We start from the raw sequence: 21,780 nt of genomic DNA on the forward strand, positions 1-21,780 counted from the left end.
ATTGACATCATCGTGAGCGTTGAATCCTGCTTTGATACCAACTAATGCAACAGCGCTCGAGCAAGGGTTTTTGGGAACACGAAACACAAACCATCAAGCTCTGTTTAGTCTAAGAATACCCGGAACTAGGCACAAAAGATAAGATAAAACACTCAAACCTGTTAATTATAAGAATACCCAGATTATGAGCAAAAGATGAGAAAATACTCTTTAATTTCAATTTCAATTTTCAACAACTCCTTTGAGAAGTTTGAGCATACAGTATTTAAAGACTTAATCTCTCATCCGATATATTGAACTAGCATCTAAATTAAATAACCCCATTAATCCAAATACATTAAGCCCATTCAAATAATGACGACTCTAGCTATTCCAAATACATGGAACTTATTAAGAGCCAAATAAATCTAGTTATTCCACATACATGGAATATATTAAGAGCCAAAACACGTTCATGCATTTTATTAATGCCTTCGATCCCAATGGTCCATAAACTTTAATGCCTCGTTGCCTGCATCAGAACCCATGAGTACAAACTTGCCTTAGAAAGAGCTACACTTTAATTTTGTTTATTTATTCAGCACAAGGAGAGAAGAACTGCGTCAACAACCTTCAAATTCCCACTTTGCCAGGAGAAGAATGCCAGGGAATACCTGGTTTTGTTCTCTTTCATGATGACTTGGTGTTCACAAGAGCGTACTCTGTCGTTACTCCATGCCTAGAACAAAGAAATAAAAAAGAGAAAAAGCAAAAGAGTCATTGAGGCATATAATTGGGGTTGAAATTGAAGCTTATTATTTTTATAAAAAATCAATTATACAGCATCTGTGACAAACACAACTGAGTCATTTCATAAGTCGGCTCCGTTTGAATGGAGGCATTTGAAAGAAAGAATTTGGATTTGACCATAGGGCTAAATTTGCTAAACAAAAACTAGAAATCATTAGATTGAATGCATTTGAAATAACGAGATAATTTGGAATCCATTTGTTTTTTTCTTTCATTTCCTTATTACTTCAAATCTAGCATACATGAATTAGAGTAGTGCAATTTTACAATTTTACCTTATAATGGCATCTAAAACCTTTAGATTTATATTTTCAATCACTCCATCCAAATGGGGCTTCTAATTCTTTTGGCACAAATTTGAACCCTTTAAGTCAATAATATCTGAAGTTTATCTCAAAATTATGGAAGGACTGATAACAATCCAAGCTAGAACTACATAAAATGTGAAACTGACGTACCATGAATGGATCGCCGGCCATGAAGAGAAAAGTTGAAGGTGAAAGATCCACATCAATCCACTGACCATCCTTTGTTTTTATCTGCAAACCATTGACCTGATTTTCATGAAGAATGGATGTAAAATTCTTATCTGTGTGAGCAGCCGCTCCCAAATTAGTCTCATTCATTTCTGTGTTCTATATTTAGTGCATCTAAGCAGGTATGTGGTTGATGCCATGTGAGAGTCATAAAGCCTCTCCACGCCATAAATGTCAAACACCATTCTTGTCACCATTTGATCCAATTCTGCCACCAGCTTGGAGTAGGAATGAGCACTTTCACTAATTCAAACAACAAAGAGTTACATCAAGTTAGGCACAATATGTATGTGTTTGTGTGGGGCGGAATTGTTTTACCGTTAGACTGTTATGTTGTTAGACTGTGAACTGGACCATTTACCAAAATGTGTGTCCACATTCATTTTCTCAACATAAATACAAATTTAAAATGAGTTACCAATATCAAACTATATATACCAAAAAGGGTCATTTCCTGCAGGCCACATGATTCTTGTGAAGTCTTGAGCTCCTTCTAGAGTTGTTGGATTATCCACCGCCAAGGATTCATAGAGTGGAATGTACGAACGTTGGCCAATATAACTGTGGCAAGGCTTATCACTGATCTTCTGCATTTTAGTTTCTAGGGGAAGATCAAACAGATCTTCAACCACAGCAAAAATGGAGTTGTGAAGTTCCAAAGGAACTTTATGATAAACAACTTCAAAGCAGCCATACTCTTCTAGGGCATACTTGACTTGTTTGCACGCCAAGAGCCATGCCTCTGTTCCAGGCTTCAAGTCTTCACTTGATAAATCCACCACAGGAACCTTTGCCTGAGTCTCTGATCCCTTTCTGTCAGAAATCACTATTAGCTAATGAGACAATTGGGGCATACTAAGCTTACACAAATTCAGCTATAAAATGATAAAATCTCAGTTGCTGGCGCTTGTTTTACATGGACAAGTGGGAAAATGGTATCTTGTAATTGTGTGCAGGTAAAGTCAACATATATACTAATCCAAAATTGTTTAGTGATTTAACACTAATAATTTGTTTATTCATTATTGAATTCGAAAAGTGGCAATCATCTCTAATTATTAATATTCATATCTAATCAGTGGCGTAGCCAGGAATTCTCTCAAGGAGGGTCAACATTATTAGCCAAGATAAATGGAAAAGCCATACCACCACCAAACTTGGACTAGGATGGTTTAGAGGAGAAGAAAAATGCATACAAGGATGTGCCATGAGAATAAAACTATGAGATAATAGATTAATAACCTAAAATCTTAAGTATCCATTGTTTTTCTACATAAATATTTTAGAATAAGTTCAATTATATAAGAAAACTTTGATGGTTGTTGTTCCAAAAATATTTAATGGGTTTTAAGACAATTTTGGAAGATGTTGCTAATTAAACTGAACATGAATAAAAACACTTACGTGGTAGAAGGTCAAACCAGTTGCTCTACCACCCACTTCCATATGCTTCATCAAGGGTGGAATCAAGAATTTTTCAACGGGTGGGCTAGCTAAAGTTATTAGCTTAAAATTTAATGATTATTTTTTTTGGTACGTATACTTACAATTTCTATAGTCTTTGTAGAAATAAAAGTAAACATTAAATCATATAAACCACGCTAGTTCATAGCTCCATAAACTAATTTTCAATAAGTTTTAACATAAACCAAATAGGGTTTAACATCATAGTGGATTAGGCTTTTTACCTAGATTGACCTTAGTTCCTTCATGCATTCATATCATACATGAAAAATTGTTTTATGTAAAAATATTGACTAAGTATGAAAAATGGGTTTTTGGAATAATCATTTTCTGAAGATAATTTTTGGCGGCTTTTATTCCTCACACATCAAATAAGAAAACTTGATTTTATGGGATTTTAGTATGAAGTATATATTGACTTAATGAGCCATCATTTTTAGCCTAAATCTTATTTTACACTAAAACCGATTTTTCATATTTTGATTTGGTGGGAATTTGATTTTCTAGTATTTTTATTTGAATCCAAATGGGGGGTACTTCCTTATTTACATTGTAAACTTAAGTAAATGGAGTAATATAAAAATAAATAAAAGTAAAATGACAAAGACATTTACTTAAATGTTGAAAGTGGAAATAAGGTAATATGTACACTGTTACCATTGGGTCATAAGGGTCATATGACCCTCCTAGGCCTTGAAAGTGGAAATAAGGTAATATGTACACTGTTACCATTGGGTCATAAGGGTCATATGACCCTCCTAGGCCTTAATTGGCTTCGCCCCTGTATCTAATCAGTGAAGTCGAACACATGAATCATGATCTACTCACTAAGGGTAATTGAACACTAGAAAATCTAGAGTACATAAAAATGCTAGGTCAAGATGTGGACAATAATTCAAATTAAGCATCCATCTACTAGTCCTAGATATGTAGAATGCAAAGAATTAAAAATAGGGATTTTTGTAGAAATGTCACCTGGACTTATACATCAGTTTCAATTTTGTCACCTTAAAGAAAAATTTAAGCAAAATGTCACCTTAAGTTTAAAAAATCCATGATTTGTCACCTGACTCTAACATCATCCAATTTTCCATCCATTTTGAAAGGTATTTTAGTCTTTCCAATATGTAAACCCACTTTTTTATATAATTTAAATATAAAGCTATGTAAACCCTCTTGCTTGAAAAGACTAAAATACCCTTAAAAATGGATGGAAAATTGGATGATGTTAAAGTCAGGTGACAAATCATGAATTTTGAAAACTTAATGTAACATTTTGCTTAAATTTTTCTTTAAGGTGACAAATTGAAATTGATGTATAAGTTTAGGTGACATTTCTACAAATATCCCTTAAAAATAATAGAGAATTCAACAGGTTTAAGTTTTGGGGCTCCAAATGAAAAGCTAGGGATCATAAGAACCAAAATTAAACAGATTCAATGAGATTGAGCAAAAACAACCCAGCAATTGATCAGAAGATTAAGGAAGCCGCAATATAAGTACATGTGAGTGACTTGGGAATGATGATAGAGTTTTTACCTTGAAGAAGGCATGGAGAAGAACATGAAGAAGAAGCTATCAGACTTGAGAAAGATAGGCCCAAAACTCAGACAAGGTGGCCAGCTATTAAACACTTAGAATTTTGGGCTAATATCATTAGAGCCCTTGAAGGTTTAAGGTCATTCTCAATATAGGCCTCAGATTTCAAATCTGATAAATTTAAACATGTCGTTAAGTTGATCGCTTAGTCAAATGTTAGATGCTGACATGTCTATGAGACCCACCCAATAACCAACCAGTCCCTAAATGTAAGATCCCACATTGACCAACGGAGAGGGGGTTGATGTGCCTTATATGTACATGCCCGCATCCATCTAGCACGAGGCCTTTTGGGAGCTCACTGGCTTCGGAGTCATGGGAACTTCAAAGTTAAGCGAGTTGGGGGCTAGAGCAATCCCAGGATTGGTGACCCACTGGGAAGTTGCTCATGAGCTCCCAAAAACAAAACCGTGAGGGCAGAGAGGGGGGCCCAAAGCAGACAATATCGTGCTATGGCGGAGCCGATCCTGGGATGTGACAATTTGGTATCAGAGCCACTCTGCCGTGTGGTGCGAGTGTGCCGACGAGAACGTCGGGCCCCTAGGGGGGGTGGATTGTAACATCCCACATCGACCAACGGAGAGGGGGTGATGTGCCTTATATGTACATGTCCGTCTCCATCTAGCACAAGGCCTTTTGGGAGCTCACTGGCTTCGGAGTCATGGGAACTCTGAAGTTAAGCGAGTTGGGGGCTAGAGCAATCCCAGGATGGGTGACCCACTGGGAAGTTGCTCGTGAGCTCCCAGAAACAAAACTGTGAGGGCAGAGAGGGGGGCTCAAAACGGACAATATCGTGCTACGGCAGAGCCGATCCGGGATGTGACAATTTGGTATCAGAGCCACTCTGCCGTATGGTGCGAGTGTGCTAATGAGGACGTCGGGCCCCTAAGGGGGGTGGATTGTAAGATCCCACATTGACCAACGGAGAGGGGGTTGATGTGCCTTATGTGTACATGCCCGCATCCATCTAGCACAAAGCCTTTTGGGAGCTCACTGGCTTCGGAGTCATGGGAACTCCGAGGTTAAGCGAGTTGGGGGCTAGAGCAATCCCAGGATGGGTGACCCACTGGGAAGTTGCTCGTGAGCTCCCAAAAACAAAACCGTGTGGGTAGAGAGGGGGGGCCCAAAGCGTACAATATCGTGCTACAGCGGAGCCGATCCTGGGATGTGACACTAAAAAACTTTAGGATTAACTATAGCAAACCCCCCAACCTATAGGGGTCATTATAAACTCATACACAACCTTTAAAGACCCGTTTGACCAGTACCTTAACTTTACCTTTTAAAATACACCCTCTGTTAGTGAATCTGTCAGTTTTTCCGTTAAATGCTTACGTGTCAAATATATGTTAGTTTTAATTTTTATGTGGACGCCACGTGGGCTAAAAAACTAATTATTAAAAAATCTTGATTTCTTAAATAATTTAAAAACCTTAAAATCAAATATTTAAAACAATAAAATAAAATAAAACAAAACCACCCACCCCTGTCCCTCGACTTCTCCCTCAGCCCCACACCATTCCCCTTCATCCCAACTCTCTTTCTCTCTCTGGCCCCGTTTGGTTCATAGGAAAGGAAACTTGGGGATGGGAAATCAATTGCTTTCTCATGTTTGGTAAGTCAGACATGGAAAATCGTTGCCTTGGACATAGGAAAGTAGGGGGGAAAGTGAAGTCATCTTCCCTCCTTGGGTTATACTTTCCCTTCTCATGGGAAAGTAAGGCTAGCATTAAATGCACCTTTTAGTGACTAATTTGTTGTTACTAATAATTTATAATTATAGTTTTATCCAACAAATATTGGTATTCCTTTTATTTTTTAATTCATAAAATATTTTTAATAGGGGTAAAATTGGGAAACTAAGCAAAATTAGTTTTCCATTCCTACTCAAAACAAACATGGGAAAGGAAATAAAGTAATATTTCCGGGTTACTTTCCCGGCATTACCAAACATGGGAAAGGAATCACAATTTCCTATTCCTTGGAAAATGACATGGGAAATGATTTCCCATCAAATCCATTCCGTGAACCAAACGGGGCCTCTGTGTCTCTTTCCCTCTCTATCTATCGATGCACACACATAAAAGAACCCAACTCCCATAGTTGGACTAAACCCATCCAAATTCAAAGAGAAACAAAATCAAAATTCATTCATAACAGAATTCAAAATGCAAATTTAATTAAATCCAAAATCATATGAATACAAGAATAAAATTTAAAAAAAAATTAAAAAGTAACAAAAAAAAAAAAACGAGATTACCCACACATCACTCCCACCCCATCTCATCATCCCCACCCCTTCACCCAACCACATACACCCCAACAGTCCCCCAACCTAGGGATGGCAAAAATCCCCTCTAGGGCGGGTCCCCGTCGAGTCCCCGACCCTAATGGGGGAAGATTTCGGGGCCAAACGGGTATCGGGTACGGGGATCCCCGAACTTGAAAAATCCCCGACGGGTATGGGGAGGGGATGGTATTGGCGTCCCAATCCCCGAACCCAACCCGAAAATATATATGTTTATATTTAAATAAATAAATATATAATTAGAATATTTATGTTTAACCTTAAGTTAACCTCTCTCTCCCAATTCTTCCTAATCTTCTCTGGATTTTCATATTGATGTGATTTTGAATAGTTGAGTTGAACTTTATAGTTAATTTGAATGTGTTGAATGATAATATAATATGAAACTTAATGTTAAAATGTATGACAAATATTTTTTATGCAAAAAAAATTGGGGATTCGGGGCGGGTATGGGGGATAGTCCCCCGACGGGGACGGGAACGGGGATTCCCCGAAACCTATTAAACGGGGATTGGTTCGGGGATGGGGGCGGGGATGGTATTGTCATACCCGGCCCCTACCCGGCCCGTTGCCATCCCTACCCCAACCTCCCTTCCCCGAACCCTCTCTCTCCGTATTGTTCTTTCTCCCCCTGTCTCTTCCTCTCTCAGGGTCTTTTTCTCTCCCTCCCAATCTCTCACTCTCCCCGTCTCGACACAAACCTAGTTATACCCAACCCATATGCTTCGCAACCTCCTCCACGCCCCATCATCCCAAACCCCCCACACCAGTCATCAACCTAACAGACTCCCGAACCATCCCACCAACCCCTTGTGAACCCACTCTCTCCCTGTCTATTACTCTCTCTTCCACTCTTCCTCTCCTCCGTCATTCCACAGAAACCCATATCTGAATCTAGGGTGAAGGTTGAATCTGGGAACGTTGTAAAGGATGGCCAGAAAGAAATCGAGGCCTATGTGAGCCATGGGGGTATTTTTTGGGTGATGTGAAGGTGACAGTGGTGGTTTGGCTGGATTCTCCGGAACAGGAGGGAGATGGGTTTTGGGGTTGGGTGTCTTGATAAATTTTGAGTAGGGGGTGGGGGGTGGTGTTAGATGTGAGCCCATTGGTACTCCTATATTGAACAAAATCATGGTTTGAAAGAATGTCCGGATCAAGTTCTGACTAATAAGGGATTATATCAAAGATTGGTTGGTTGTTTGATTTATTTGTCTCACACAATACCTAATATTGTATATGCAGTAAGTGTTGTAAGTAGATTCATGCATAATCCAAGTGTACAACATATGGATGCGGTAGTATGAATTTTAAGGTATTTGAAGTCTGCACCAAGAAAGGGTTTGATGTTTTCCAAGCATGGGCATTTAGACGTTGTGGGATATACAGACTCAAATTGGGCAACAAAGAGGGATAGAAGGAGATCTACATCTGGTTATTTTACGTTTGTAGGAGGTAATCTGGTTATGTGGAGGAGTAAAAACTAGAAGGTTTTATCTTTCTCTAGTTCAGAAGCTGAGTATCGAGCTATGGTGAAAAGTATTTGTGAATTTCTATGGTTGAAAAAAATTATGGGGGTGCTGGGTTTTCCTACTAAGAGTTCAACATGATAGAATGAAACATGTGGAAATTATTAGAACTTTATTTATGAGAAATTGAAAGAGAAGATTATTACAGTTCTGTATGTTAAGACTACTGAACAATTGGCTAATATGTTGACCAAGGTAGGGGTGGCCCTGGCATGGTACAAGCGACGCCACCGCACAAGGCCCCCAGAATTTTTTTACTTTATATAATATATATTAATATTATAACAACTCTATATATACTCCAACATGCAACACATTGACACAAAATTGTATTGGGTGGAGTTGATTTCTAGCGCATATTCCTTCGTAATTTTATTCTCCTTTTATTATAACAACTAAATTTAAATAATTTCAAAAAAGAAGCACGTGAAAAAAAAAAGAAAAAAAAAAGGGGAAAGATCCAACTAGCAATCACACCCATACGCTTTCTCCTTAAAAAAAAAAAATTTCTTCCACTCAAAACAAAACCAAAAAAAAATTCATGTCTTCTTCTTTCTCTTAAATTTTTTTTTATATTGAATATACTAACATTTAAATTTATCAAATGAAAACATTAAAAAATTTATAATTTGATTTGTGATTGTTATTACATGCTAATTGATGATGAATTTTAGTTATAAAAAAAATGTTTTATGACATTAAGTCATGAACTTTTTTTCATATTAGATTATGTGAAGACCCCAAGTTTCGCACAGGGCCCTCAATATCTCAGGATCAGCCCTGGACCAAGGCCGTATCAAATGAAGGCTTTACTAATTCACTTGTCAAGTTAGGGCCCGTTTGGTAACGTTTTCGAAGAATGTTTTCTAAGAATATTTTCAGAGAATGAAAACGAGAAAACAAATTTGCATTTTCAGGATTCGAGAATGCGTCTGGTAGATTAATTGGAAAACATATTTAGAAAATAAAAACAGTGAAAATGTGTCTGGTAGTACAATTTGAGAATAATAATATGTGAGCTATATTTCAAAGGTATTTTTGTTAATGTCTGATAAAAAAAACTATAACACAATTTTATGTATATAAAAAAAGAAGAATTATCTTTTTAAAAAAAACTAATAAAAAATAACTTCAACTCTTTTTTTTTGTTGTGAAAACCAAGGTATCCCCCGCGCGATTGCGGGGACTAACCCTCGAGGTACTGTCGGGCGCAAAGCGGGGACCTCTCCCAACAAAGTCTGCTCTATTCGCAAGCGCCTGGGATCGAACCCAACTTCAACTCTTTTAAACAAAGGAAAGGTTGATAAACAATAAAATAAAAAATGAAAAAGCTAAAGAAAAGAAAAAAACAAACACACCATCTCTTCTTTTTTTTTGGGGGGTCAGAACACCCCAACCTCATTTTCACGATCTAAACATACCTCTCTCTCTCTCTCTCCCCCCCCACCCCCATTTTTGTTAACTAAACACCTCTGAGTCTTTGAGATCTCTATAAACAACCTCTTGTTCTTATTGTCCCTCATTTTCAAAGTTTCAAGGTCATATTCTCCTAGCAACAAAATTAGGTAGATGGGTTTTGTGGTTGTTCAATTGGCTTGATAGTGCTGGTTCGATTGGGTGGTGATGGGCTTCTATTGGGTATGGGTGGTGGAGGTGCTGGTGCCGATTGCTTTTATTAAGTGGCGATGATGTGTATTGGGTTGGATTGGGTGTTTGGTGGTGATTCAATTGGGATGGTGGTGGTGATGTGGGGACTGGATCTATGAGGTTTGGTGGCAGTGGCAGGAGCAATAGCTGTGGCGATGGTCTGACAGCCATGGCGGTGGTGGGTTTGAAGGTGGACATTGTGGCGGGTTGGACATCGGTGGTTGTGGTTTGATTATGGCGGTGAGTCGGTGACAATTATTTTCGTTTCTATTTTGCTTTTGGAAATGTTGAATCTGCATTCTCTGAAAACGCTGGAAACGTCAAATTGTTGTTTTCAGTTTTATAACGTAAAGTTGGAATTCGTTTTATGAAGTTGTTTCCTGTGTTTTTAGACTTCCCCATCGAACGCATATTCCACCCGTTTTTGCACTCAGAAAATGAAAATGGGGCTCTAAAAACACCACCGAACAGATCTGCGACATCTATTCACCATTTTGATTGTGGGGTTATTGGCGTGAATCAATTCAATGATTGGTGTGGGGGGTGGGGTGGAGGGGGTATTGATTGTATTCATTTCCTTTTTCCTTTTCAAGATAGGCTTGTATTTGTATCACTAAAAATACCTCCCCTCCCTGTGAGAAGAATAGAAAATACTGAATTATTCATAACCGTAATTCTATTTGAGTTATAATAACACTACTATATGTCACCTTAACTTTATTTATTCAATACAAGCACATCAAGAAAGAAAACTAAGATTCACAACCTTCACAGACCAACATTACATGCACTAGAGACGTAGCAAGAAACCCACACATACTTTGATATACAAAAGGATTATGCTAGGTTGCATTCCAAATGGAGTTATTATGCAATAGTAAGATAACAGTGGTCCCTCATGATCAAAAGAGATCTCAAACACCACAGTAGGCTTTGATAGGACACTCTGATTTCTTTGCCTCTGGTGTTTGATCGAAACGAAGGAAACCGAAATGATCAAATGGCTTATACATCAAGGGATGTTGATCATCTATTAGCTCTTCAGGTACTTCTAGAATCCCACTGTTGAAAGAGAATAGTCCCAGGGAATATCTGGTTTTGTTCTCTTTCATGATGACTTGGTGGTCACAAGAGCGTACTCTGTCATTGCTCCATGCCTAACAAGTGAAAATAAAGAAAGAAAAAACTCAGGCATATATATAATTGGGGTTTACCAAGAAAAAAATAAAATTAATAAAACGAAATTAAAAAATAAATAAATAAGAGCTCTATCCATCACCCTTTTACTGCTTGAAATTTAGAAAATGACCTACCATGAATGCATCGCCTGCCATGACTAGAAAAGATGAAGGTGAAGGCTCCGCATCAATCCACTGACCATCCTTTGATCTAATCTGCAAACCATGCACCTGACTTTGATGAAGTATGGATGTGAAGGTCTTGTCTTTGTGAGGACGCAGCCCCACATTGGTTTCATTCTCCTTCTGTTCTCTATATTTAAAGCATCTAAGAAGGTAAGTGGTTGATGCCATGTGGGAATCATAAAGCCTCTCCACACCATAAATATCAAACACCATTCTTGTCACCATTTGATCCAACTCTGCCACCAGCTTTGAGAAGGATTGAGCACTTTCACTAATTCAAAGAGCAAAGAGTTACACAATATTAAGCATAATATATATATGTGTGTGTGTGTGCGGAAATATTTTCTTGCCAGCCAGACTGTTGAGCAACGTATAACATGTTTATGTTGCAAGACTATGAATATTGACCATTGATCAGGTTAATTGTTATTCGAATGTGTTCGAAAAATTCAGTGTAATATTAAAAAAGTTTAGAGTGAGTAACCAATCAAACTATACCAAAAATGGTCATTTCCAGCAGGCCACATAATTTTTGTGAAACCTTGAGCTCCTTCAACAGTTGTTGGATTATCGACTCCCAAGGATTCATAGAGAGGAAGGAATGAATATTGGCCAAAGTAACTGTGGTAAGGCCTCTCACTGGTCTGCTGCCTTTTAGTTTCTATGGGAAGATCAAATAGATCTTCAACCATAGAAAAGATGGAGTTGTGGAGCTGCAAGGGAACTTTATGGAAAACAGCTTCAAAGCAGCCATACTCTTCTAGTGCATACTTGACTTGCTTGCTTGCCAAGACCCACGCCTCTGTTCCAGGCTTCAGGTTTTCATTTGATAAATCTACAACAGGAAGCTTAGCCTGAGTTTCTGACCCCATTATGTCAGCAGTTGTTTATCAACTAGGTAGATATGTTGGGGAAAATGCATTGATTTTTTTTGAGACTTATAGAGGTTTCATTGAAGCACTGATGTCATCCTGAGACAATCAGAACTTATTTACAAATATTAATTTAACTATTAAAATCATAAAATATATGTTCTTGGTGCTATCTTTTGATAGATAAATTTGGTGGCAATCGCATCGTTTTCTATTTGGATAGAGTTACTTGGTGCTATTTGTGCCAATACTAGTTACTATATGTAACCTAATTTGTTTATGCAAGGCTTGTAGTCCGAGTGGTTCCACTTAAATCGAATATCAGAAAACCTAGATTGATTTGAACACGGTCTCGGATGCGTAGTAAATACTCTTTAACCAAATCGATCTGCAAACCCCTTATACCCCGAGTGGTTTCACCTAAATCAAAGAACCTAAAGTGATCTGAACATAGGACCTCATGCATGGTGAACACTCTCTAACAAACTGAATTGAAAACCCTTTAGTACTTGATTGAGACTCTTAAGTTTCTAGACCTGATCAATTATTCTGGGTTGCTATTTGTATTAATTTAATTTTTGATAATGTCCCAGTTATATTTGTATATTAAAAATTAACGGGAATAACATAGTCACAAATTGTACGGGGTGACGTTAATATATGCATTTGGGGTCAAAATGCAGAAAGAAACCAATAGAGGAGACAAATTCGATATATTATGTCCATCAAGTATGAGGTTGTATGTGATAAATTCCAACCTTAATAAGTTGCCACCAAATCTCAATAATGATATATATAATTTTAAAGGATAACGTTTTAGTATTGTAATTAGATTGGCATGTTACATTCTCTATAAGGACCACTGATTATGAAATTGCCAATCAAACTAGTAGTTTTGTTGGCATGGGCACGGTACGATTTGGTTTGGTTCAGGTCTCAAACCGAAGAATGAACCAATGAAATATCACTGTTCTGATTGATTTTAATTTTGGTCTCAAATTAGTAGTATGATTGCGATTTGGTTCGGTTCAGACCAAGATTACAGTTGTTTCAATGTAAAAATCAAACCAAACTGCTTAGATTCGTTTGGTTTCCGTTGGTATTTGGATGAATAAAATCGATTGAAAGTATATCTTTGATAAGACAATAAGACTTTTAAGTAGTTTAGATCTGTAAATCGACAAACTAACATACAACATAAGAAAGATTGCTCTTAGGAGATACAATCTATTTATAATTTTTATTTTCACATGATCAGTAAACCACAAGGTAACATAGCAGAAACAGAGCAATACAGAAATGACTGTAGTACAATTAAACAACCCACAAACCAAGCCTTGAAATTAACACACAGCACACACATGCCTAGCAAACATTCTTATTAGCTACAAGGTTCATTTCAAACACCACAGTAGGCTTTTATAGCACTGTTTGAGTTAAAACGATCATCACTGCGAAAGAAACGTAGCAGTCCAGGATGATCGAACGACTTGTAGCTTAAGGGGTGTTCTTCATCGGCAAGCTCTTCGGGCACATGTATCTCTCCGTCACTAAATGCAAATTGTGCCAGGGAGAATCTTGTTTCATTCCCACTCATAATAACTCGATGGTTGGGAGATAATATTCTGTCATTGCTCCATGCCTAAACAGCAAACCATTTCATTAAAAACAATAAGATGGTATTGATTATGCAATATCTTATCAAACTAGACTGCACATCTGAACAAGAATATTGTTCAATGGTTCAGATTTACAGTCAGACAATATAACACACCAGGAAAAGAAAAACAAAAATTAATCGATCGAGGACCTACCATTAGTGCATCACCGGCCATGACTATGAAGGATGAAGGTGGAAACTCAACCCTAATCCATTCATGGCTTCTTGTTTCAAACTCCAGAGCATTTACATGGTTATTCTGATAAAGTATGGTTGTGAAGCTCTTGTCAGTATGAGCCACGAAGCCAAGGCTAGGCTCATTTTCTTGGGGTGATCTATTTTTCAAGAGTCGAAGAAGATAGGAGATGGACCCAACATAAGAGTCATAGTACTTCTCCACCCCATAGCTCTCAAATATCATTCTAGTCACCATTTGGTCCAACTCCTCTGCCACTTTCGCAAACGAATATGCACTTTCACTTAATTACCACCAAAAAACAAAACAAGAAAAAGAGTGAAGACAATTGCAAACAATTAGTATTGTGTATAGGGACACTCAAAAATCACAAGGAAGTTAAAAATATTACCAGAACTTATCATTTCCACCAGGCCACATGAGCTTTGTGAACTTTTGAGTCTCTTCCAAATTAGTTGCATTGTCAATGCCCAAGCTTTCATGGAGAGGAAGCTTGGGAATTTGTCCAACATACCCATTTAAGGGCTTTTCATATTTGTTTGTCATTTTGGTCTGAGTAGAGAGATCAAATAATTCTTGTAGAGCACCCAAAAAAGCATTTCGAAATTCCGGAGAGATTTTGTCATACAATACTACGAAACAGCCAAATTCTTCAAGTGCTTGTCGAACATCTTTGCATGCCAATAGCCATGAGTTGGTGCCAGGTTTCAGAGCTTCCTTAGAGAAATCTAAGACAGGGAGCTTTGGCTGGCCTTCAGCACCCATGTTTTTGCTTAGTGTTTTTTCACTTACCAGTTTTGAGAGATTAATATTAATTGTCGAGTTGGTTAATGTTCTTATTTCCAGATCACAATAATTTATTGGTGCAAATGTGCCAACAAGACAAAAAATCAGGTGATGTAGGGAAGACAGAAACAAGATGATCGGTAGTAGAAGGTTGACGGTTTCAGAATTTCATTTTAGATTCGGTATTTTTTGGACATTGAAACCGTAACTATAGTATTATTATGATTATGATTGCAATGATCCTTTCTGTTCCATCCTGATCAATAAAATGCTATCGGTTTAAAATTTTCAGAAGTTGACAAGGAATATAGTAGTGGTTTCAGATTTATACTTTCTTGTGTGCTGTCCACTGTAGCATTTGCAACGGGAACGGATAAGGGGATATTATGCAAAGTCATATATACCTAATGTATTAGCAGAAAGTCCAGTTAATTAAAAGATGACATGTAAGTTTTTTAGTTGCATTGGAACGATCAAACCCTTGACGTACTTAGACCTAATTAATCACATTTTCTCACCCTCCCACGCCACTTGGGCTAACCCCAAGAGCTTGAAGATGATATGTGTATAAGAAATAAAACCTAGTCATCCAGAGTATAGAACACGCAGGGCTCTGAGTGTGTAGAAACATAAGACATAACAGTGGCGGTTCTAGGATTCGAAAGCCAGCTGAGTAAAACTTATATACTAAACTCGACAGTATGAGTGAATTTCATTATAATAAACATAAAAGATACACCTAGTCAAGGAGGACGTAATGAGCCTTACCCTCAAATGCATCTATATCCATAAATAAAAGTTCCACAAATACAAAAACTAAAACTAAAATTAAATGCAATGCAAAATAAAGCAAAACTATTTTAAATCTAAAATTTAACCCTACAATGCTTAGAACTCTTAAATTCCTCAATTATTGATGCATTATCGATATTATTAGCAAACTCTCTTTCATCCCTAATTATACCATAGAATACTCAATTTTAAATTATAATTATAATTAAAGATATATAGAAAATAGAGGGAGAAAAAAGTTGTTGATGTCGTGTAGCTAAGAGAGAGAAACAAGTTGATGTGCCATAGCCAAAAGAGGAGGAGAGAGAATACATGGGACCACTTGGATGGGCAGCATGTGTGTAGGGTTTGCTTTTAATTTTTTAAATTGTAGGCTAAGCTTATAACATTTGTAGGTATTTCCCAACCTGCCATGTTCACAGAATCGCCCCCTATGACATAAGCTTGATCTTGGTGTGTCATGTCATGTGTGTAGTCTCTTGTAAGTACTGGATGAACGTTCCAGCTGATCATAAAGACACTACTGTTGTTTGAAGTTAATATGGAGAGCATTCTGTTAATTAACCATAGAAAGATTTGTGTTATGAAATTGTTTTCTCATAAACAAAAATCTTAAGAAAAACGATATTTACATATTGCCAATTCCCATAAGCCATACTAATCCTGATTTAAAGTAAAATCTAAATGAAATGCAATCCGGTGGTTCAAGAAAAACACTAATTAATTAAATTTTCAATTATCGATTGGTTGTTCAAATGGTTTCGGATATTCAAGAGATTTTTTTGTAGGGATAATCTTTGAAGGAATACCTAAAAAATAGACAATTCGGATTATGAAAATACAATATGAATAGATCCCACAAGAGTATCCCTCAACTAAAAGCTCTCTTTATATATATAATTTTTTTTTAAAGCGTAGTCATGGATGATATCATCTATAATCAACATGTATTTCTTTTCCATTTTGTAATATATTTTTTTTGGGTTAATCTTTTCCCTTTGTCTTTCAGTTCTGCAATTGACATTTAATTCCATGATGACGAGATCAAAGCATGATGTCTCTCTTCATCAGACACACAATTTAATAATTGTTTTTGTTTTGATTTTCATGCTGCGTTATTGAGATGAAATTAATGTCGAAAGAATATTGTTCAAACATATCATAATTCTGTTCTCATACGGCATATCCTGGACTTAGCTAGATATTATTCAAACTATGAATCAGATTGTACGACTTAATTAGCAATTTTAAAAAAAAGGTACGATTACATATGTTCTGTCGATATGTGACCAATAATGCTTCATAGATTATCATCCTGAATTTTGAATTTGCATGATAATTATCGTAGAGATTAATTTAGTATTAATTTTTTTTTTAAAGATAATCAAGGTACTATATTAATTTAGGACCACTTTTTGAAAAGAAAAAAAAAAGTTACAGGACCACAATTTAAAAAATATATATATTTATAATCTTTTTGGATGGCATAGGACCACCAATTAATTATCAAGTAAACCTTTCGGCATTACGAGCCAAGGATATTTATTATCTGGACCACAGTTTAAAGAATATATTTAGTTGGAGAGACTAATTAATTATCAAGTAAATCACATCTCTTCTGAAGAGCTTTCAAGTTAAATTATTTTATGAATAATAATGCAGTGTATGATTGTTTGTGATTTTCTTTCTATTCCAAATAAAAAGTTTGATAGGTGGAGAGACAAGTGTTGAATATTCTTTTCACATAGACCATTTCTTATATGTGACCGTGTTCTAGTACTATACAATAATTTCTGTACTTGATATTCAAAATCCTTTCCGCCAGAAGATCGGGATCAAAAGAAATATGAAGCCCTCAAATCTTTTACGTTTAGGGCTTAAACATACTTGCAAAATTTTTTTGTTTTTGGAGCTTTAATCTGTCACATTCATGAAAGTACCCCATACTACATTATTGTCGTATTAAACAATAATATATAAGCACTAATTAAATATGAATTTTTATGTACAATAAACACGTCTCATTTTGTAATGCTATAATGTCAACTTCGACCTATTAAATTTGCAAGTTGAATACATCACATCAAATGAACACTACATGAAATTCAGGGCATCCTGTAGAAAAAGACCTTATATGAGCAATTGTGGTCCTAAACGCTAGGCCCGCTCTTATTAGTTAGTTTAAGCAACATCGAAGCCTTTTCGTATTCTGTACTGCATGCATGTGTTTATTTAAATTTTATTGCAGATCAAGATTTGGTTTTTGGATGAATATGCAAGAGTAGGTGAAACATTATTAGATTTTATTTCATTTCTGATTTTGTGATTTTGTTCTCTATCTATATATTGTTGTCAATTGTGATGATCATAATGCCAACGGGATCTAGCCCATTTAAAAAGGGTATTGACTTACAAACCAAAGGTCTCAGGTTCAAACCTCCGTGATATCTTAGTTGTGTGCGTGTGTGTGAGAAATCCCCTCCTTTATAGTTTAGACTATCGCTTGTACTAAAATATATATATCATAAGTGAGAATGAATGTAATGCCAGACCAGTGGATTTGCTCCTTTTATTAGCAACAATAATATTGGCACATTATCAATGTTATATCGATTAATCATAACTTTTCAATTTTTATGGGTAAAACAGAATTGTATTGATATCGATTAATAATAACTTTTCAATTTTTATGGGTAAAACAGAATTGTTGATACGGGATAATGGGATTCGAGCGACATAATGAGGATGGTTGAAACCGAAATGGAGTGAATTTTACACTAACATCCTTAATCCCCTAGACCATACAAAAAACAAACTCTAACCATACAAGACTCTCTACACAAGGATATTATACAATACATCAATAAATTGTAAGTATATTAAGTCCCAAAGAAGCATCACTGCCCCTTCTCCCCTCCACTCTTCTTACCTTTTTCTTTTGGGTTAGTGAATAAGTTTATTGGGTCGTTTTTAATAAAAGACCCCTTGTGGTGATTTTTTCTAAGCCATGCTCAGATTAAAGTTTCCTATCACCTATTTTGAGTTATGTTCTCAATCAAATCATTCTCCCAAAATCTGCTCTATAACATTGCTCATGTTTTCTAAATTTGGTTTTATATTGTATTTGACGGAGATTGACGCAAATCACCCAATTATTCTTTGTTAGGGTTGTTGTTTTGGTTTATTTGTTCGCTCTTATGCGCATGTAGATCGTTGGAAACCAAGTTTTGCCCAGACTTGTTACGTTGTTCTCGCTTCAAGATTTTAAGCAAATGGTGGGTGTGGCCGTGACGACGCGTCTTCATGTGGTGGTGGTAGGGTTCATTTATGCTGCTAAGTTGCTTCAGGGTTTCGGCTATATTGCGTTTGTGGGCTTTGTTTGGGATTATGCTTAATTGTGGTGATGTGAGCTAGTAGTTTTAGTGCGCTTTTTGGTTCGATTTAGTTTTTTATTTTATCATGTTAGTTTATTGCCCTTTTGTGATTGATGCTTTAGATGTCATGATGATGTCTTTGATTGTATTGTTTAAGTTTATCTAATGAAGTTTTTCTTTATTAAAAAATCAATTATAAGTATATGAAAACTAGTTGAGCTTTATCTATTAGAGCACCTCCACCCCAAAGGGTAAGGGCAAGGCAAAGGCAAGGCAAGGTTTGTCACTATTCATGTGAATAATGGCAGTCTTACCTTTTTTGTTTCCACCCTTTTGGGATAGGACAAGGGCAATTACTATTCACATGAGATATGAGGAGATGAATTTGTATAGAGTTTTTGGTGTGGGAAGTAAAGAATATGGCTAGGTATTTTTTTAAAAAAAATTCTGAAATTTTTGGTTTTTTTATTAAATTTTTTTAGTTGCTGACATCATTATGACATCAGCATTGTGTCAGCAGCCTTCGGGCCAAAGCCCAAGCAATTCTTGCCAGTGGGCTTACCCAGGCTTGCTTGCTGGAGGGGAGTTTGGGGGCTGGGGCTGCCATTTGCCCGGGCTAGGGGCTTGTGCTGGAGGTGCCCTTAGCATGACCTTGTGGGTAAATCACCACAATTCAAGATTACAGACACACAGAGGTTGAACTTAATAAAACGATAACTCTTTAATTCTATAACATAATTGCAAATTCAACATGTGCAAGTTTTTGTTTTTGTTTTTATTTTTGCCAAAACGCATGCAATTTTATGGGTATTTTGAAAAAGTGTCAGAAATATAGTTAGTAAAGTATATAGACCAAATTGTTTATTCTTAGCTTTCTCCTCTCCTGAATTAAATAAAAAATAAAAAATCGACAACATCCATGTTTTTTTTTTTGGTCAATTGAAGATTAAATAAAGCCAAAAGGCAGCGACTCAAAGGGGAGCCAAACTCAAACAAACCAAAATACAACGCAAAGGGAAGAAACCCAAGAAAATAAAAACGACCGAAAAGAGACAAGCAGAAAAACAAAACAATAGAACTAGCAAGCCAATTATGTAGGATTGGGAAGAAACGGAGGACAAGGGAGGCAATCACAAGAGAGAACATGAACAAAAGAGGATGGAGGTTGTATAAGCCATGACTCCAAGCACATCCCCCTTCTTGCAAGCGAGGCAACGACATAAGTGTTAAAGTGAGTCTCCTAATTAATCAAGGAGATTTATTTCCTTGATTAATTAAGGGATTTACTTTTCTATTTTATATAGTTGTCAAATCATTGTATAGTTAGGAGATACTTTCCTAATCCTTTACTGTATCTAATTCATTGTAAAGCACTCATGTAAACTCTTATATGTACCTCCTTATAGAGAAGAATAAAACCTAACCTAATATATTCAAACCAAATATCATATTTTAGCATGGTATCAGAGCCTAGTTCTCTTGTAACCTGTGCTTGCGTTCTTCTTGCAATTTAAGTGCTCTGAGGAGGGGAGGGGGAGTGAAAAAGGATATGTTTCTCTTTCCTATAGCTTATCTCTCGTAAATGTGTTGCTTGCCCCATTACCTTGACGTATTTCCATGAAGAAATTGCTTATTTCTTGACTCCGACGACCCCTTCTTTTCAAGGGGAAAGGTGGAGTGAAGAGAAGTTGTGTCTGTGTGAATTAGTTGAAGTTCATATGGAAGAATTTGTCATTGTAGTTTTCCATTGCTATTGTTGTCTTTGCCTTATCTCAAATTTCTCATATTCAAATCCAAAACCCTAAATCAAATTCCTCATATTTTTCCCCAAATCCAAATCCCTCAAATCTAAAGTCCTCAAATCCTCTTATCAAAATCCCCAAACACATACCCTTAAATCTTATACACATACCTCTCAAATCCAATTCCTACATCAAATTCCTCAAATCAAATTCCTCCAATCAAAATCCCTCACATTCTCATATCACATTTTACTTCCGCTGTGATGTCAGGAATCCCTACGATTCTCCCCCTTATTGCAGACTCACATAAGCATGCGGTCAATCTTGCTGACCCGGCTACCCGGACTTGTGCTTTTATCAACACCACTAAAGGTTCTATTTTTCATACGTCCTTTCAAAAATCCGCATGGATTATCGACTCGGGTGCTACGAATCACATGACATTTGATCCTAACTAACTTATTAATCGCAAATCATCCACTCCGTCGGTGGTGTCTAATGCTAATGGTACCCCTCCCCTGTGGATCAGAAGACTATTGACAGAATTGGGCTTTAAGCCAGAAAATCCAATGGAGTTGCATTGTGACAACAAGTCAGCCATTGATATTGCCCATAATCCAGTTCAAATGATCGAACCAAAAATGTTGAGGTGGATAGACATTTTATCAAAGAAAAAATTGAGAAGAAGATCATCCGCCTACCATTCGTAAAATCAGAAAATCAACTGGCAGATATCTTAACCAAAGCTGTTTGTGGCAGAGTATTTCATGACTCACTTACCAAGTTGGGCATTTGTGACGTATATGCACCAACTTTAGGAGGAGTGTTAAAGTGAGTCTCATAATTAATCAATGAGATTTATTTCCTTAATTAATTAAGGGATTTACTTTCCTATTTTATATAGTTGTCAAATCATTGTATAACTATGAGATACTTTCCTAATCCTTTACTGTATCTAATTCCTTGTAAAGCACTCATGTAAACTCTTATATATACCTCCTTATGGAGAAGAATAAACCCTAACCTAATATATTCAAACCAAATATCATATTTTAGCAATCATCACATTCCTTTTTGTTTTTTGAGTACAAGCGATTGAGGAAGGGTATATAGAACAAATTGTAT

General features: G+C 36.5%; 2 protein-coding genes and 1 pseudogene across 3 annotated transcripts; all 3 read right to left on the reverse strand.

The window, feature by feature from the left end:
* Window positions 1-229: 229 nt before the first annotated feature.
* Window positions 230-2,771, reverse strand: LOC110760100 (putative 2-oxoglutarate-dependent dioxygenase AOP1.2; annotated as a pseudogene). The gene is made up of 4 exons (XR_015834538.1): window positions 2,730-2,771; window positions 1,764-2,158; window positions 1,248-1,568; window positions 230-718 (listed from the first exon to the last, which is right to left on the reverse strand). The product of XR_015834538.1 is annotated as a putative 2-oxoglutarate-dependent dioxygenase AOP1.2 (transcript).
* A 7,742-nt stretch (window positions 2,772-10,513) lies between these two features.
* On the reverse strand, window positions 10,514-12,117 carry LOC110760070 (putative 2-oxoglutarate-dependent dioxygenase AOP1). Its single transcript, XM_021962253.2, has 3 exons — window positions 11,732-12,117; window positions 11,183-11,504; window positions 10,514-11,026 (listed from the first exon to the last, which is right to left on the reverse strand). Exons 1-3 carry the CDS (start codon window positions 12,103-12,105, stop codon window positions 10,784-10,786), a joined length of 939 nt encoding a protein of 312 aa, XP_021817945.1. The 5' UTR covers window positions 12,106-12,117; the 3' UTR covers window positions 10,514-10,783.
* A 1,188-nt stretch (window positions 12,118-13,305) lies between these two features.
* Window positions 13,306-14,781, reverse strand: LOC110760090 (deoxypodophyllotoxin synthase). The gene is made up of 3 exons (XM_021962278.2): window positions 14,353-14,781; window positions 13,920-14,244; window positions 13,306-13,747 (listed from the first exon to the last, which is right to left on the reverse strand). The coding sequence occupies exons 1-3, from the start codon at window positions 14,724-14,726 to the stop codon at window positions 13,505-13,507; spliced, it is 942 nt and encodes a 313-aa protein (XP_021817970.1). The 5' UTR covers window positions 14,727-14,781; the 3' UTR covers window positions 13,306-13,504.
* Window positions 14,782-21,780: the final 6,999 nt, after the last annotated feature.

Source organism: Prunus avium, chromosome 3 (assembly GCF_965620075.1).
Source record: "Prunus avium chromosome 3, drPruAviu1.hap1.1, whole genome shotgun sequence".
NCBI lineage: Eukaryota > Viridiplantae > Streptophyta > Magnoliopsida > Rosales > Rosaceae > Prunus > Prunus avium.

Coding starts and splice junctions, on each gene's coding strand:
- LOC110760070 (XM_021962253.2), bottom strand. CDS start 12,105: ATGGGGTCAGAAACTCAGGCTAAGCTTCCTGTTGTAGATTTATCAAAT. Junction 11,505..11,731: donor GCTGGAAATGACCATTTTTG/GTATAGTTTGAT, acceptor TCTTTGAATTAG/TGAAAGTGCTCAATCCTTCT. Junction 11,027..11,182: donor TGGCAGGCGATGCATTCATG/GTAGGTCATTTT, acceptor TTCACTTGTTAG/GCATGGAGCAATGACAGAGT.
- LOC110760090 (XM_021962278.2), bottom strand. CDS start 14,726: ATGGGTGCTGAAGGCCAGCCAAAGCTCCCTGTCTTAGATTTCTCTAAG. Junction 14,245..14,352: donor GGTGGAAATGATAAGTTCTG/GTAATATTTTTA, acceptor GTGGTAATTAAG/TGAAAGTGCATATTCGTTTG. Junction 13,748..13,919: donor TGGCCGGTGATGCACTAATG/GTAGGTCCTCGA, acceptor TTTGCTGTTTAG/GCATGGAGCAATGACAGAAT.